General features: G+C 39.5%; 4 protein-coding genes across 5 annotated transcripts in view; 2 read left to right on the top strand and 2 right to left on the bottom strand.

Moving 5' to 3' along the window:
* Positions 1–4: 4 nt before the first annotated feature.
* Positions 5–5,451, top strand: zbedx (zinc finger BED-type containing X). Of its 2 annotated transcripts, none has more exons than XM_079460517.1 (2): positions 5–1,459; positions 2,447–5,451. In XM_079460517.1, the coding sequence occupies exons 1-2, from the start codon at positions 1,286–1,288 to the stop codon at positions 4,145–4,147; spliced, it is 1,875 nt and encodes a 624-aa protein (XP_079316643.1). In that variant the 5' UTR covers positions 5–1,285; the 3' UTR covers positions 4,148–5,451. The 2 variants fall into 2 exon arrangements, with proteins under 2 accessions (XP_079316643.1, XP_079316644.1); XM_079460518.1 differs by having other exon boundaries at positions 26–259; positions 2,447–5,143.
* Positions 5,438–7,847, bottom strand: psmb3 (proteasome 20S subunit beta 3). Its single transcript, XM_079460520.1, has 6 exons — positions 7,484–7,847; positions 6,876–7,060; positions 6,636–6,743; positions 6,278–6,455; positions 6,101–6,195; positions 5,438–5,605 (listed from the first exon to the last, which is right to left on the bottom strand). Exons 1-6 carry the CDS (start codon positions 7,484–7,486, stop codon positions 5,557–5,559), a joined length of 618 nt encoding a protein of 205 aa, XP_079316646.1. The 5' UTR covers positions 7,487–7,847; the 3' UTR covers positions 5,438–5,556.
* LOC306896474 (uncharacterized protein) lies at positions 7,641–9,816 on the top strand. The gene is made up of 4 exons (XM_079460519.1): positions 7,641–7,929; positions 8,112–8,205; positions 8,289–8,376; positions 8,666–9,816. The coding sequence occupies exons 1-4, from the start codon at positions 7,902–7,904 to the stop codon at positions 9,185–9,187; spliced, it is 732 nt and encodes a 243-aa protein (XP_079316645.1). The 5' UTR covers positions 7,641–7,901; the 3' UTR covers positions 9,188–9,816.
* Positions 9,817–9,958: 142 nt separating this feature from the next.
* Positions 9,959–17,535, bottom strand: part of unc80 (unc-80 homolog (C. elegans)) — a gene marked incomplete at its 5' end in the record, with an annotated part of 44,576 nt that continues 36,999 nt past the window's right edge. The window contains 5 exon segments of the mRNA XM_079460128.1: positions 9,959–11,065; positions 12,431–12,654; positions 12,736–12,853; positions 12,926–13,007; positions 16,953–17,009. Coding sequence (XP_079316254.1) covers positions 10,730–11,065; positions 12,431–12,654; positions 12,736–12,853; positions 12,926–13,007; positions 16,953–17,009 — 817 coding nt within the window. The 3' untranslated portion in view covers positions 9,959–10,729.

Genomic DNA, 17,535 nt, shown 5'->3' on the forward strand with positions numbered 1-17,535 from the left:
AACCAGAGCAGAGGTAAGGCAAGTCTCCCATGTGAGCAGAAGTACGCAGAGGAGGCCAAATTTCAAATGGATTTCCAAGGAGCAGAGAGTCTTTCCGATATTGAATAAACTGCTTTTGTGAGGAACGCAAACCAGTGAAGGGGACCGATCACGTAAAAAGCGTTCTTGCTGTTAGACGCGCCTCTTTTGAATTGTTTGCAGTCGGCATAGAGCGTTTTACGCGCCGGGCGTCTATAGTAGTGTTTACCGACTTCACCAGGTAAAGCGCGTACATTATGTTGCCGGTACAGCCCAGCGATCGCGTGGCTTTGCTGACGCGGCTCGTCTTTCTCTTGGTCTTACTGTGCAGCGACCGGCAGAAAATAGAAGCACATTCAACCGACCGAACAAAACGGCGTTCCCGAAACTCCGTCACTGTTTCAGACTGATGTAGTTTGTAAATATTTTCGGCCTAGACGGACATTTGTGCGCATGATTCACTAAAAGTGACATGGAGGTATTATTTCATAAACTGGAAATATGTAAATGAGAGCGGCTTTTTGCATTTGCATCAGTTCAGACGGTAAACCCAGGTACGACTGGATGACGTCACGAATATGCAAATTAGCACACGAAGAGTTGATTTGCAAACGAGATGTTCAACAACAATGTTTTCATTGTGCATTCAAATTAATATCAATGAAACTGCAACTCGGTTCTTTTGATTAAGTATAATATAAAATACAGCTAAAACCATAATTTAAAAAGAATTAAACCGAGTTATCTGTTTTTCCAAATAAACTCTTCACATAGATTTTTTAAAAGTTGTTTTAAATGTTTCTTAAAAGTTTGCAATAACAAATTGTACCGGACCTTTGACGTTAACAAGATTTCAGATTCGTACCTTTGAATGTAAACTTTGAGAACCCCTGATATGGGATATATTGCTATAAAACGACGGAAAAGATTCCCGAAGGATTTGCGCATATGACCACAGAGTGTGATGACTTTTCTTAGTGACTTCAGCGCCAGTTCAACAGATGGCGCACGCAAACTCCATCCGCGCAAAGAACAAGACCACCGGAAGCGTGTTCGTGCAGTTTGCGTCAAAGGGAATGCACGATTGTTGAGTAGTAACGATTTGCATGATATCGGGATTACGTAATCGGATTACAAAAACAAGATTTTGCAATTACGGGACAGTAGGTTTTCTTTTTTGGAATCGCGCTCTTCCACGTTAATCCAGCAACGTCATTTGCCGGTTGTGCCCGTAAATTTGAAAAGAGCCGTGTACGGCAGCTCTTCGATGAGGATGGAGAAGTCTCGTACATCATTTGACCACTGGCTGCACAAAAATAATTTCACTTTCAGAGAGTCGAGGGGTAGAAACATCACTGTTCAGTGTAACCTCTGTCTCCCAACAATTAAACTGTTATCCACTGCAAAGGACACCACATCAAATCTAAAGAAGCACTTGGAGGTACATGTTTGTACTTTATATTAGCATACAATTAAAAATCTTGCTACAATAATTTCATATCGAATGTAATTAATGTCCAACGTGTCCATATATCAAAATATAAACGTTACAAAAAATACACAAGCACGCGTGCGTGTTTAAACGGCAGCTTCCACGGCACCACGCGGATCGAGGTGCATGTTGGCTCGGAGAAAGTTTCATTCGTTTGTGTAGACATTTAGTGTTTAGGCGACTATAGAGATGATAAAAGTTTACATTGAAAGTGGCTTTACAGCAATTATACTTTTACAAATACAAGTAAATGAATGTTTTTTTTAACCATTACTTATCACAAATACAAGTAAATGTTGTTTTTTTAACCATTACTTATCACAAATACAAGTAAATGTTTTTTTTTTAAACATTACTTATCACAAATACAAGTAAATTTATGTTTTTTTAACCATAACTTATCACAAATACAAGTAAATGTTTTTTTTTTTAAACATTACTCATCACAAATATAAGTAAATGTGTGTTTTTTTTCACAAATACAAGTAAATGTTGTTTATTTAACCATTACTTATCACAAATACAAGTAAATGTATTTTTTTAAACATTACTTATCACAAATACAAGTAAATGTATGTTTTTTTAACCATTACTTGTCACAAATACATGTAAATGTATGTTTTTTTAACCATTACTTATCACAAATACAATTAAATGTATGTATGTACATAAATGTATGATTATCGCAGGTGATAGGTAAATACAAGAGATGAGATATATTTCGAAAGACAAAAATAGATTTTACATCACAGACCTGGAAGGTAATTCTCTGAAAAAAAGCTTAAATTGTCATTCATGCAGTCATTGAATTATAGCGAAATCTTATAAAGTGCTAAGTGACTGACAAAATAGCAGGCCTACACATAAAATGTATGATTTCTCATTTTATGGCATTCTGTAAGTTTTTATTGTGTTGTCTTTGCTTATTTCTTCCAGAGAAAACATTCTTTGCAGTTTAAAAAGAAACTAAGCAAAGATGAACCAAGCAATTCAGGACATCAGGTTCCTGAATTTGGACCATCCGACACAAAACAACCTAAAATGGATCACACTCTGTACACATCCCAGTCCAAACTGAATGCCCTGATCTTCAACTTCATCGTGGAGGACGTTCAACCCATTTCAATTCTAGAGCAACCCGGGTTCCAGCGTTTGATTGAAGTGTTAAGCAGAGGCAGAACGGTCATGAATCGCAAGACGTTTGTTTCCAGGCTCGATGCAACATTTGATAAAATGAAGGAGGAGCTGCGAGCAAAACTCGACAGAGTGCAGTCACTGTGCACAACTGCTGATATTTGGTCAGTTCAAGACAGAAGTTATTTCGGAGTTACTTGTCACTGGCTCGAAGACAATTTCGAAAGAAAATCTGTCGCTCTAGCCTGTACGCGTATGTATGGCGGACACACTTGTGAAACGGTCATAGCAAAAATCCAAGAAATCCATTCTTCACATAACATCGAAAGCAAAATCTGCTCTACTGTGACCGATAACGGAAGCAATTTCATCAAAGCCTTCAGAGAGTTCTTGCCTGAGGATGAGCGTGAAGTAGAAGAAATTCAGTTTGAGGATTTGGGCAAAATGCTTAGTGAGGGGGACGTGGGTGGAGACTTCTTTCTGAGTTATTTCCTACCACCCCACCAACAGTGTGCTGCTCAAACGCTCAACCTGATCGCCTCAAAGGATCTAGCGGACGCCATCTCAAAAGAACAGATACAGAGAGTGCACGTTAGTTCAACCGCAAAGTGTGCGTTGATATGGCAGAAAGCTCACAGCTCGCAACTGGTGGCTGACATGGTGGAAACCCTTGCAAACATAAAATTCACAGACACTTGCCTGACCCAATGGGGCTCAGAATATAACTTTGTCCAGAAGATCATGTCGCTAACTGATGAACAGCTCGCACAACTGATTGACATCTTGGACGTCCCAAATTTTGTTCCTGAGGAAACGGCATATCTCAAAGAGTATGCAGATGTCTTCAAACCAGTGGCTTTTGCACTCGATCTCTTGCAGGGAGAACAAAAGTGTTTCCTTGGCATTGTGATACCGACATTGCTGACCCTGAAAAGGAAGCTCCATGAGAAGGCGGCAAACACACAGTTTTTCTCTGAGGTCATCGACGGCACCGTTGAGGCAATTGACTCTCGCTTCAAGCAGGTGTTTAACAGTACTGACGCCAAGTTAGCCACAACCACCATGCCACAGTTTAGACTGTGGTGGTTACCAGAAGGTGAAAGAGAATCTCTGCGTGAACGGTTAGTCAACGAGGTGTCACAGTTAGACCAAGGGAATGAAGAAGCCGACACAAATGGAGTCTCTGTTCACGAGGATGAATTCTTTTCATATGGACCTGGAAGTTCTGGGAACAGAGATGGAAAAAGGGGAGCTGCCGAAGAGGTACGGATTTACCTTGAGGGGACGAACAAAGAACTGCAGTGCCTGAATGAATTTCCAAGCGTGAAAAAACTGTTTATCAAGTTTAATACAACGTTGCCCTCGAGTGTCCCGGTAGAACGGTTATTCAGCAGTGGGGGGAATATTTTAACCCGTAAAAGAAGTCCACTCACAGATGAACAGTTTGAGCGTCTGCTCCTTTTACGTTACAACAGCAAAGTATGCACCATGGCTTTCGAGTAGCGCATAGACTGTAACATTCCAAAATGGTTATTACACCTGGCCATTTAGTGTTTTGTTTTTTTATTTAAAGGGATAGTTTTGCCAAAAATGAAAATTTGTCATTTATTCAACTCATGTCATTCAAATCCTGTGTATGACTCTTCTGTGGGAGTCAAAGCTTTTTGAGAAATGTGGTGTGTGACCATATACAAGTGAATAGGGCTCCATGTTGCTGGGGCATTAACGTTATTCAAAATATTTTCTTTTGTGTTCTGCAGAAGAAAGTTATACAGGTTTGGAATGATATGAGGGTGAGGAAATGACTAAAGATTAGTTTTTTGGGTGAACTGGCCCTTTAGGTGCATCATGTTATTTGTGACATCACATGAATCAGCTAGCTATATTTTAGGTGACCTTAGGTAAAAGTGGGTCAGTGGGTAAGATTGTCAGTCTAATTTAATCAATAAAGAAACATTATTCTCTAAATCGCTGGCTTTGATAAAGAGATTTGTTTTGCACGGGAGCAGATTTTCTTAGCAAATTAAATAATCTGCATTATCCAAATCTTTACATGCCCATTTTTGGGGGTAAAGTGTAATCTTGCTGCGAAAGGTTTGCTACCACACTTAGAAAATTGAAACCCACAACTACAAGAAATGTATTAAAATTAATGTTTTTTGCCTGGAATGGTTGGAATGTTGACTACTAATGTGCCTGTACAATTAAATATAGGCTAGTTTTGTAAACTATGTTTTTCTATCAACAGTTTAACCTTTTGTTTGTTTAGAAAATAAAAGAATGTTTAAAAGTGGGGTGTCAGATTTCTGAATCAGGCTTGTTTAGACAAAATCGGGTCAAGTACCAAAACAAACTTGTAGCAAATCAACAGTAAGGTGCACAGGACGGACGTTAGTCGAGCGCTGACGAACGTGAAAGATGGGGGTAGGCGCGTGTTTGTATTGGTGATTTGATCAACAACGGCTAAAAGAAATGGGACACCCCGCCTTTAAACTTTTAACATTGGCTAGTTTGGCTTTGTGAAATATTTTCAGAAAACGTTCAAAGTGCCTAAAAGGGATCTGTCTGGATAACCTCTCCTTTTTCTGGAAGAACTATGCCCTTGTCATAGAGACCCTATGTGAGCCACTTTTACACTAATACAAGTTCTACCCTATTCTTGCTTGTCACACAACGTTTGGCTGTGCCCAAAAGCTAATTTCTTTCTGATAATGTGACACGAATGATGGCATGATGCAAGACTTCAAAATCCCATGACATTACACCATGAAAATCTTTAACCAAATAATTCGTAAACTGACTCAATTGTTTATTGAACAATTTAATCGTATTTGTGACAAATGGGATGAAGCATATTCTATTTCAGTACAAAAAGATTCGTAGAAGAGGAAGAGTGCAGAAGTAGTTTTTTTCTAATCCATTCTGGCCTTCAGGGTGCGTGTGGTGATCTTATCCTTCTCACTGTAAAATACACACATATTCCAATCAGCTCTCTCAAAATGCAAAACTGAATACCTGCTCAGTTTGGACAATAAACGAATTGGCACCTTACATAACCGCCAGTTACAAACAATAACTAATATGGAAAACTATACAATTTATAATTCTCAATCTTACAATTTTGAAGTGAGAAAGACCAAGGTGAATACAGATGTGTGACAACCAAACAAGACTACATGTGATGTTTTATTTTGCTTAAAGGGATACTCAATCCAAAAATGATAATTTTGTCATGAATTACTTACCTGTATAAGTAATATATAACATGTATAAATCTAGATGGCGAGTAGTTTTCATTTTTGGGTGGAGTTACCTTTTAAAAAATACCTAGTTGTTGTATATTTGGTTAACTGAAGAATAACAAAACTTTTTTACTAAAACAATTATTTGAATTTAGTTCATGGCTTATACGAATTTAGTTCATAAGCTAGTAACAGGAAACGTGATAATACTAACATGACATGAACGACAACGCCCATTCCAGACACTGCATCTCGGTCGACAGCGTTCATCATGGCCTGCGAGATGGTCTCAAACAAATCCTCTGGTTCCTACGGAACACAACAAAAAATCCATCCAAGTAAAGATGATAAAAATGTCCCCAATGGCTCTCAGTGTTGTTTTTTTACTCACCATGTCAGGTTCCCATAGCGACTCGCACATGCCATACATCTGCTCTGAGCAGGTACCGCTGACAACAAAGTCTTCTGTTACCATAGGGCATCCGATAAGGTCCAGAGAGCATATGAAGGGTTCAAAGGTCTTTGGGTCCAGACCAGCAATCACAGGCTCAATGTAGTAAGGCCCAAACCTAAGACGGTGACATCTCAGAAGTTAATAGTGCACTGAACATCCATTACATAAACAAAAAGAGGTGGCAGAAACACAAAAAAATGTTTTTAACGTAGATGTTTTGTTACACCAGTTTACATTAGTTTTCCTCCGATACAAATTCCTATTAGCAGTAACTACAGGGACGTGCAGTTTTTACCTCTTCTCGTACAGAAGGTTGGACACCATGCTCATGAAGGTCTTTGGCTTGATCTGTCGGCCTTCCTTCAATTCATACAAGTTCAAGCGGAATTTCAGTCTTTGAGATCTAACGAACATAAAAGGCAAAGGGGTCAGTGAAGAAATGAAACAAACCTCTTCAATGTCACCGCACCTAGCTAACAAACAATTCGTGTGTTCAGTCTCATGATATATGACGCATTTGTCGATGTATACATACACTGTCTGTACGTCCGTGGCCAAACCTGCCAGCCCAATGAAGAGTCTGTCTCCCATGGGGAACATTTTCTGAAAGTCAGTGGTCACCAGTTGTGCTTGGATACCAAACCTCCGGTCTGATGCTATCGCCACACAGTTCTTTCCACGCATGGCCATGACGGCACCTCCGTTATATGACATAATAGACTGCAGGCAAAACAAACAAACAATGAGACCAAACAAGACAACAGACCCAACTCGTTATGCATTTAAACAAACATGCTTTAAACAGTCTTATATACACGAAGTTCTCCATTTATTTGTGTTGATTATGATGTACGGTCTCAGCATGACTGCACGATTGACTCAGACAGGCTACAGCAACACTGTTACTTTCGCTTTAAATTTCGATCTATTAAACTAATAAAGCACAACTGTACTCACTCCACAAAACTAAGCTTTCTGAAAGTACATCACAGAGATATTGAATCGCAAACGTTACTCAATAAAAAGCTATATAAGCTGCATGTAGGATAAATAACATTTCGAAACATGAGATGGCAAATAAGCTAACGTGCTAATATACGCCATAACACCCAACAACACACTAAGTTTGTTAAAACTTCATACCATGATGCCGGTTCTAGATGCGTGCACACTATGAAGACCTGTGTGGTTATTTAAAATGGCAAGATATGATCAAATGATGTTCGTTTTTTGAGCAGCAGACCGGTCACACACGGTGACTACACAGTTTCTTTAAGCGCTGATGATAGCTGTTCCTGGTGTCGACGTCATTTCCGTTCAGTCAGGCACAAAATGCGCACGTGCGTTGTAACGCAAATAGGCCTTTATAAACATATAAAGAACATTAAAGCTAAAATGTAGAAATTCATGAAATTATCATGATTTATTTTAGTTTAGTTAGATAACCTGTTGTACGTCCACTTCATCCCTATAGGGGGCAGCAATGCGTCTTAGCCCATTCGCCTCCACAGAGTGCCCAGCACAGAAGAAAATATAATGCAAAACAAAACATAAAACTAGCATGGGGTCGGACGAAGGACTCTTTAAATGTAAGTTGCATGTCGTTCTCATGACAATGTGATTGTTTACATAATTATTTACAATAACAGAGATGCTGAAGCAAACAGCCAGCTGATGTAGTACAACTCAAATGTGTGAATGTATGTGATTCAATCCACTTTAAAGTGGCAGTAAGCTGCAAAAAGTTTAACGACCGTGTTTGTGCTGTTAGGGAGTGATGCAAACACGGCAGATTTGATTTTATGGAGAATCAGCAACAGCAGTCTGTTTACAGGAAGGAGAAATGCAGCCATCAAAGCTTTTGAGTGAGTAAACAGTTATTTACTAAGTGTAAGTATGCCTTCATCTCTTCTTATCTTGGACACGTTGTTGTTCTTTTTATCCCCAGGCTTTATGTGAAAGAGAAAGAGCTGGAAGGGAAAGTGACACCTGCATGGGTTAGAAAAAAGTGGGAGAATCTGAAGCAGAAGTACAAGGTGATGTCATGCATTCAGATTTTTTACAAGTCACGTGTTTGCACAAATCATTACAAGTGTAGTCCAAAAGCTCGATATGACTCTTTCTTTCTTCTGTTGAACACATAAGAAGATATTTTTAGAAATGTCTCATTGGTTTTGTGTGTATACGTATGTTCAATGTTTGGTAACCAATGTCCTTCAAAATATATTCTTTTGAGTTATAAAAATATCTGGTTGAACTAACCCTTTCAGTCGGATATGATTTCAGTAAAGGACATCATTGATTTGCCCTTGATCATTTTTGCAGGACCTCAAAAGTCTCAACGTGGATGGGAGAGACACAAGAATAACAACCTGGAAGTGGTACGCAATCATGGACAATGCCCTCAGTAGCGAGATCACCCTCAATTCCTTCGCTACACCTGTCCACATGTCCCTGTCTGCCCAAGATGCTCCGCCCACCAAGCAGAGGAAAGCAAATGATTGGGAGATGGCCCTCTGTGAGATGGAGAGGCTGCACGAGGAACGGGAAAGGCGAGCGGCGGGGAGAGAGGACGAGAGAGACCTTCGCGCCGCAGAGAGAGAGGCGGAAAGAGACCGATGTGCTGCGGAAAGAGAAGCAGAGCGAGAGAGACAAGCACTGGAGAGGGAGCACAGAAGGGAGAGAGAGATGTTTGAGAGAGAGGAGCGCTGGGAGAAAGAAATGCTGGCTAGAGAAGAGAGACAGGAAAGGGAGTATCGAGAAAGAGAGGAGAGGAGAGAAAAAGAAGCTGCTGCTAGAGAAGAAAAACTCTTTAAGCTCCTCGAAACATTTTTGTCTAGTAAATGAAACAGTTACTGACATGAACGAATGAAGAATGGCATCTTTTGTACTATTAAACTATTGGAGTTCGTATTTGTCATCATGTGTCTAGTTCTTTTGGGCCAAACAATCATTTTGTGAAGGTATTATGACAGTGGTTCTGAATCCTGGCTCTTGTACACCACAGCACGTTCCATTTTGGACCTACAAGATGAATCGCATCTACAGCTACTGTATGTAAGAAACAGTGTAGCACATCGTGTTTTTATTTGTACTACTATCATTATAATTGTAATTAAAACATTGTACATTTTCGTCAAGAAGAAAATATCAGGATACGCTCACAACATCGGCAGCATAGTTTGCCAGGCCAGATTGACCCACTTTTCAATCCCACACTTTTATTTGGGTATCTCGACACCCAAAACTTCACCAAATCAAATTTGTTAAATTTTTTAACAAGCATATTGTTTAAAGAAACTGTTATACAAATTTGACATGCTGTTCACTTTAATTTTGTAATTTATAATATTTCCAATTTCAAAGGATGTGACGTTTTGACTCAAAACTTGAAATATAAATAAGAGAATGTATTTATTGCCAAAACAAAATATTGAATGATGTGTTCATATTTGATAAAACCCCTAATGATAGACCAACAAGACCTCTTCTTTCATAATAGTTTATTATTGCACAAATCCAATATTATAGCAGCACGTCACAAACATCAACATACCACCAAGCACACAAAAAGCACATACTCGCAGAATCCCTCTATTTTTAACAGACCCTGCCAAACCTTTTCAACCTTAACACGTGGCAAAGAGTAACATTCTCTGAGGTATCGTTTAATTGTATTTTACTGTATTAGATGAGTCAAAACTGAGACGAACAAAAAAAACGACTAACAACAAAATTCTTTGAGTACTAAATGTTGTCCTCTGCCTGTTTTTGTGATGTGTGTTAATTGGGCCTAAAATACGACCTTGCTTTAGTTTGATAATGTGGATCATAAATACAACAAACATACAATTCTCTAATTCTGTTTAAATTAATCCATAGATTTCGAGGTCTGTAAATTGGTCTTTACCAACTAATATTTGGCAACAAATTTGGCATCAATATTACACAAGCATTGTATTTTTAGAAAATAAAAAGTTTATAATAGTTACTTGAAATATCTCATTTATATATATATTTATATTTATATATATATTCCTCTTAATAAATACTTTGGTGACAAATATTTAGAATACTTCTATACAACATTCTGTTTCTGTAGTGAATATATAACTTTGACACGATACTTTGCTAATCTCTTCATAACGTTAACATTTGATTTGACAGCTTGGAAAATACAGAATAATGCGGCACAAAGATATTTTGCTTTCATCCTCTCATAAACGATGCACAGTGCTTCATAAATACTTATTTCATATTATAAATACTATAGTATATACCAGCTGTGTATGACTTACATTAAATAAGAACAGCACAGAATCACAGGTTTTTCTACTTCCTGTCAAATGAGTACAGTGTTGCTCTATTTAATCCTCAACCTCAGCATTCTCAGACATGAGACTCATCTAAATCAAGATCGACAGGTGAAAGTGGAAGCAGGGAGAGAGCGTGGGTTGAAAGCAGCGAGGTCAGGATGGGGTTCTCCATGCCATGCTCTTCTTCTACACTAGAAGTGCTCTCTGTGTTCTGCAGAAGCCCAGAAGTCTCCTCGTCCTCTGGACTTTCTCTGATCTGGGTTGGAGCCAGTCGGGATGGGGCGCTTAATATAGGGAGGGGAGGAGGAAGAGGAGAACAGGCTCTGGAGGTTGAGCCCGAGGTGGCCGAAGGGGTGGGAGACAAACTGCTTCGTACACTCCCCTGATCTTTCCTTTCGTATTGAGAGACCTAAAGTGAAAACAGAGCACATGGTTCAGAAGTGGCTGAGAATACAAAGCTAAAAAAACTATTTCATTCTCTTCACTATGAAAATACAGCTATTCAAAATAAAGGTATTCTTCAAGTTCATTTAGAATAAGTTTACTTTTAACACAACATTTGCTGTTAACACTTAGAAGTATGAATGTGGAACTAAAAACAAAAGAAAAGAAAAAAAGAGCAAAAACTATTATTAAGTATACCTTAATGTAGTATGTATACTAATCAATGTACTAGTAGTTTACTGTGTACTATTTCTATATACTAAGTACTGAGTATACTGTAGGGTGCATCCCAGATCGCGCACGTATGCACTATTCTACGCCATTTGTAGTATAAATAGTGTGTTTAGTGCGTTCACATTGAAAATTCTTAAAAAAGAAGTGCACTTTAAGTACCTGGATGATGCACTTTCTCAACTGAAAATATGTAGTGTGGAACTGTGGACTCGAGCAAAACTCTCCTGCAGAGTGATAATGCTTCAATCTGATGAGGACTTAAGTAATGCTGGGCAAAACACATGAAAACTACACTAAATGTACAACATACAAGTTTATTTTAATTCGCACGCATTGTGCCGTGCGATTGACGTAATTTGCACCAGTCTGGGAAACTGGTATACTTCTGGTTAGTATAAAACCGTTTAGTATTCCATTTGAGACGATACTACCCTTCTAAAATCCATACACTACATGGAAGAGTGCATAGTTTAAGTGCATAGTATGTCATTTGGGGCACAGCTTGTGTACCACTTCAAAATATACACTATACTAATGTACTGCGTACTATTCAATGTACAGGTAAAAGTGTACTTCTAACAGTAGTAAACGTTGAAGAAAACTGCTACTGTATGTTCTTGTTTGTGATGATACTGTTTGTGATACTGTTTACTAGATTGTAGCACAATTTTAATCTACTCTCAGTACTTGCACTTTCAGGCTGTACTTTTTTAGTATAGTTTACTCTTAAATTTGAATATGCTACTCAATCAAAAGAGTAAACATAACTACAGTACAAGTCAAGTACACTTCGAATACTACATCTTCATCAAAAGTACATAAAAACTAGTACACTTTATTGAATTAACTTCTCTTTTGAAAAGGACGTTAATATGAAAATATTTACATTAAAATGAATGCTTATACATGCATCAATTATAACCAAGTAAAATGGTTATAACCCATAACTCTCTGTTAATTCACTCGGGTTCGCTCAAATCGCAGCAGTGCACACCATGTCCACTAGACCACAGGCCGACAGATCAAATAGTCTCTGATATTACCACTGTACTTTTGGTTACAGTATATACCATCGTATTAATACTTCCAAATATACCTGTGGCCACACTGGGCTGTGCTGGGCAGTTTTGATGCCGGGTGATGAGGAGTCTGATCGGCCGAAGGGAGACTGCCCTCCTGCATCATGGCTCCGCCTTCCGACCTCTGTGCCACCTGGCAGGCCACTACTAGGGCTGGGTGTGGCAGAGGGTGATCTACCAGCCGCTTCCTGCTGGGTCTCTGTGAAAGTGACAAACCTCTTTTGGTCACCATGTGCTGACGCTTCAAAAATAAAAATAGATTTACATTAGCTTCATAATAACATGTCAAGTATGTTCAATGTATTGTGAAATCAGCACACACCCCTGTCTATTGGTTTGTTTTTGGGTTGAATGCTCCTCCTGGTTGTTGAGAGTCTGGCTCCATGACGCCCACGAGACTCATCTTGCACCCTCTGTATAGACAGCAGGGGGCGCCGTAGCTGCAACACACACGCGATGCCTCAGTCTTTCGGCTTTGAATCGAATGCAAAATGAGTGTTGCGAGACCTCACCTGCCTAAGTCCTCTCTTACGACCCAGCGGAGGTTGGATTAGCAGATTTTGCTGTCCTGGTTCACTCTGCACACTGGCAACCCTGTAGAAACAGACACACACGCGCAATGCTGATGAGCATGAACTGCTCAGAGGGCTGAACACAATCCCTGTTAAATCCTCCTGATAGACGGAGAGTTAAGAGGAAATGTGTCCCGTCCACCAATCCCCATCAGTCCACAGCCTTCCACCAATCAAACACAGGGACAAATCAGAAAGCATGAATCGCAGGTCGGGACCTGCAATGTCATCCACGAAAAACAAAGGGGATTAGAGGATCTGGTATGGCAGTGTGAGCAAGAAGTAACTATCAATATTTGTACAACACAGTAGTTTGATTAATTAAAATTCATTAGTCAAAGGTGATTGCTTAATTGCTAAATGTTATATCTGCTTTGCATATCTGCCAGACCATACTCCCCAGCCCCACAGATTGGCCCCCCAGAGAGGAACTCCAATTTGGACAGCAAGAAGCCTGAAACATGAGTGGACACCATGACACCATGAGGCTTACTGGAGATGACATGAGTACCACACTGTGATAATACGTAGACGGGCATCGGTTTTCCTAGCCAAGAGAAAGTGAAAGAAAGAAAGACAGAAAGAAAAAGTCGATAGTATTTTTTCTGTCACTTGTTACTGTTTTGCCTTTGTATATACAGCCACAGAAACAATTAAGAGACCATTTCAAAATTGTTTTCAGTTTTTCTGAATTTCCTATTTATAGGTTATTACATCATATATTTTTGTATTATATATATTACATTTGTAACATAAATTAAAAAATATAATTTATTATGAGACACTAGCTGAACACAAAACGGAAGTTAACTGGTGGTCAGTCAAGCACGTTGGGTGGCAACCCTTCCGCTTTGCGTTGTACCGCACGAAGCATATTAAGAAAATGTCCCGCATTTTCATCAGTCTATTGGTTTTTAGCGGTCACACTAAGAACACGTTCTTAATCCCGAAACGCACATGTACATGTATGGGTTGTGGTTAGCGTATCAAAATAAAAATGATTTGCAAATAATGAAATGCATTCATTATTTTTTTGTTTTAATTCGTTCAGTTTGGTCTTTTTGAGAAGATCTTCAAAGTTTACAACATGATGACTGTTAACATTAAATTGAAATCGCCATTAAAATGGTTTTGTTATATAACATTTTATCTATGCCTTAATTAGGTTGTTGTTGGAATGGACTAAATAATACATTATTTTTACGAGCTAAAAGGAAGAAAAAATATATAAAAGTGTTTCATTCCGTTATTACATCCCAGTTTCACGGCACCTTTCAGTGGTGTCCCACGCAAATGTATTACCTGTCCCACGTTTGGTCTGTTGGGCGGTGGTCACCCTACATGTACACGTCTGATGAAACCATCTATATGCAACTCCCTCGCAACTTTCTGCTGATTTTTGACTAAAGTTACACTCACTGGCCACTTTATTAAGTACACCTGTCCAACTGGTCGTTAATGCAAATTTCTAATCAGCCAATCACATGGCAGCAACTCAATGCATTTAGGCATGTAGGCACGTTCAAGACGATCTGCTGCAGTTTAAACCAAGCATCAGAATGGGGAAGAAAGGTGATTTAAGTGACTTTGAACGTGTTATAGTTGTTGGTGCCAGACGGGCTGGTCTGAGTATTTCAGAAACTGCTGATCTACTGGGATTTTCGCACAACCATCTCTAGGGTTTACAGAGAATGGTCCGAAAAAGAGAAAATATCCAGTGAGCGGCAGTCCTGCGGGCCCAGATGCCTTGTTGATGCCAGAGGTCAGAGGAGAATGGCCAGACTGGGTCGAGCTGATAGAAAGGCAACAGTAACTGAAATAACCACTTGTTACAACCGAGGTATGCAGAAGAGCATCTCTGAACGCACAACACGGCGAACCTTGAGGCGGATGGGCTACAGCAGCAGAAGACCACACCGGGTGCCACTCCTGACAGCTAAGAACAGGAAACTGAGGCTACAATTCGTACAGGCTGACCAAAATTGGACAAAAGAAGATTGGAAAAACGTTGCCTGGTCTGATGAGTCTCGATTTCTGCTGAGACATTCGGATGGTAGGGTCAAAATTTGGCGTCAACAACATGAAAGCATGGATCCATCCTGCCTTGTATCAACAGTTCAGGCTGGTGCTGGTGGTGGTGGTGTAATGGTGTGGGGGATATTTTCTTGACACACTTTGGGCCCATTAGTACCAATTGAGCATCGTGTCAACGCCACAGCCTACCTGAGTATTGTTGCTGACCATGTCCATCCCTTTATGACCACAGTGTACCCATCCTCTGATGGCTACTTCCAGCAGGATTACGTGCAATGTCATTAATCGCGAATCATCTCAGACTGGTTTCTTGAACATGACAATTAGTTCACTTTACTCAAATGGCCTCCACAGTCACCAGATCTCAATCCAATAGAGCACCTTTGGGATGTGTTGGAACGGGAGATTCGCATCATGGATGTGCAGCCGACAAATCTGCAGCAACTGCGTGATGCTATCATGTCAATATGGAGCAAAATAGTTTTCCAGGAATGTTTCCAGTACCTTGCTGAATCTATGCCACGAAGGATTAAGGCAGTTCTGAAGGCAAACGGGGGTCCAACCCGGTACTAGTAAGGTGTACCTAATAAAGTGGCCAGTGAGTGTATATTACAGTGACAAAATACTTTTGTTCTGCGATTTTAACAAAACAAACACGTCAGTAAATTACATACAAAGTCATTGCAAAGGTGCGAATAGACACAAACTTGCACTGGGCGACGACAATGATGTGAAGCAGGCGAAACATTTCAACAAGTGAGAAATTCACACAAAGAGCTCACCTACTGTTTGACACGTCCGGACCCGTGAAAACACTCTTTGTCATGCAATGTTTTTTTTTGCATGACAATCTATTCCCATAAGTAGCCTAATAAAGAGCTAGGAACGTGACGTTTGGTGAGAACACAGCGCAACAGTTTTTTAGTATAACTTTTGGCTCATAAAAAGTTTATGGGTTATAAAAGGACACCAATATTTAGGTATTAATTTCAAAACGAAGCATTTAGATTTACTGCCAATCTACCTTTCATATCTAAAATTCTGGAAAAAGCAGTCTCAACTCAATTATGTTCCTTCCTCAAAGGAATGACATCAATGAAGATTTCCAGTCTGGATTTAGAGCACATCACAGTACAGACTCTGCTTTGATCAGAGTTACAAATGATCTGCTTATGGCGTCTGACCGAAGTTGTATCTCCTTATTGGTGCTGCTAGATCTTAGTGCTGCATTCGACACCATTGACCACAGCAGGCTCCTACATAGACCCGAAAATTACGTCGGTATTAAGGGAATAGCTTTGAAATGGCTTAGATCTTATGTTCCATAAAACCCTCATCTTTAGCAAAGAATATTGACGTTTATTCGAAGGTACTCTGTCATTTGAGAACCAGGTCGCCAACACCTGTAAAATTGCGTTTTTCCATCTTAAAAATATATCTAAACTACGTCATATGCTGACACCATAAGATGCAGAAAAGCTAATTCACGCCTTTATGACATCAAGACTAGATTACTGTAATGCACTATTAGGTGGTTGCCCTGCAACACTGCGGCAGCTCGAGTTCTTACACTTACAAAAAAGTATGAGCATATTAGACGGTATTTTACCTGTATTTGATGATATTTGACCTGTGTTTTGACTTACATAACCTTATATGTTTTGCTTATAGTCAATGTTTACTTGTACAGCTGCTTTGTTACGATGAAAATTGTAAAAAGCGCTATATAAATGAAACTGACTTGACTTCGCCTTATTCTTTTTTCTTGTAAGTAAAAGGTGGTTCCTCTTCTAATTTATTAGCATACAGAAAAGAGAGGGAAAGAAAGTGAGAGATCCTAGAAAAGGAGTTGAATGTGATGAACAGGGAAGGCAGGCCCAGCCCTGGCACACATACGGTGAGACACTGTACACACAGGGCCATGACACTGTACCTAGACAGGTTACCCTCCTCCAGAAGCCCCTGGGATTCATCTAGCACATTGGGTTCACTGTGGAGTCGGGCAGGGAACAATGTTAGGGGAATAGTAAGAGAAACATGCAACCCCCCCAGCTGTAGATCGGCCCTCTTTTAAAGGGAAAGATACTGTAAGTTTGCATAAAAAGATTTAGAGTGGGCACGGAAAGTATTCAGACCCCCTTAAATGTTTCACTCTTTGTTATATTGCAGCCATTTGCTAAAACCATTTAAGTTCCTTTTTATTTCTCAATAATGTACACATAGCACCCCATATTGACAGAAAAACAAAGAATTGTTGACATTTTTGCAGATTTATTAAAAAAGAAAAACTGAAATATCACATGGTCTAAGTATTTAGACCCTTTGCTCAGTATTTAGTAGAAGCACCCTTTTGATCTAATACAGCCATGAGTCTTTTTGGGAAAGATGCAACAAGTTTTTCACACCTGGATTTGGGGATCCTCTGCCATTCCTCTTTGCAGATCCTCTTCAGTTCTGTCAGGTTGGATGGTAAACATTGGTGAACAGCCATTTTCAGGTCTTTCCAGAGATGCTGG

The sequence above is a fragment of the Barbatula barbatula genome (genome assembly GCF_947034865.1).
Source record: "Barbatula barbatula genome assembly, chromosome: 7".
In the NCBI taxonomy this organism is placed as follows: Eukaryota; Metazoa; Chordata; class Actinopteri; order Cypriniformes; family Nemacheilidae; genus Barbatula; species Barbatula barbatula.

What these genes read in the sequence shown, in the direction of transcription:
- zbedx (XM_079460517.1), top strand. Translation starts at nt 1,286, where the DNA reads ATGAGGATGGAGAAGTCTCGTACATCATTTGACCACTGGCTGCACAAA. An exon ending in ATCTAAAGAAGCACTTGGAG is followed by an intron (nt 1,460 to 2,446) that starts GTACATGTTTGT and finishes TATTTCTTCCAG; the next exon opens with AGAAAACATTCTTTGCAGTT.
- psmb3 (XM_079460520.1), bottom strand. An exon ending in GCCACGGACGTACAGACAGT is followed by an intron (nt 6,744 to 6,875) that starts GTATGTATACAT and finishes TATGTTCGTTAG; the next exon opens with ATCTCAAAGACTGAAATTCC. An exon ending in CGCTATGGGAACCTGACATG is followed by an intron (nt 6,196 to 6,277) that starts GTGAGTAAAAAA and finishes TGTGTTCCGTAG; the next exon opens with GAACCAGAGGATTTGTTTGA.
- LOC306896474 (XM_079460519.1), top strand. Translation starts at nt 7,902, where the DNA reads ATGGGGTCGGACGAAGGACTCTTTAAAT. An exon ending in GGACGAAGGACTCTTTAAAT is followed by an intron (nt 7,930 to 8,111) that starts GTAAGTTGCATG and finishes TTGTGCTGTTAG; the next exon opens with GGAGTGATGCAAACACGGCA. An exon ending in ATCTGAAGCAGAAGTACAAG is followed by an intron (nt 8,377 to 8,665) that starts GTGATGTCATGC and finishes TCATTTTTGCAG; the next exon opens with GACCTCAAAAGTCTCAACGT.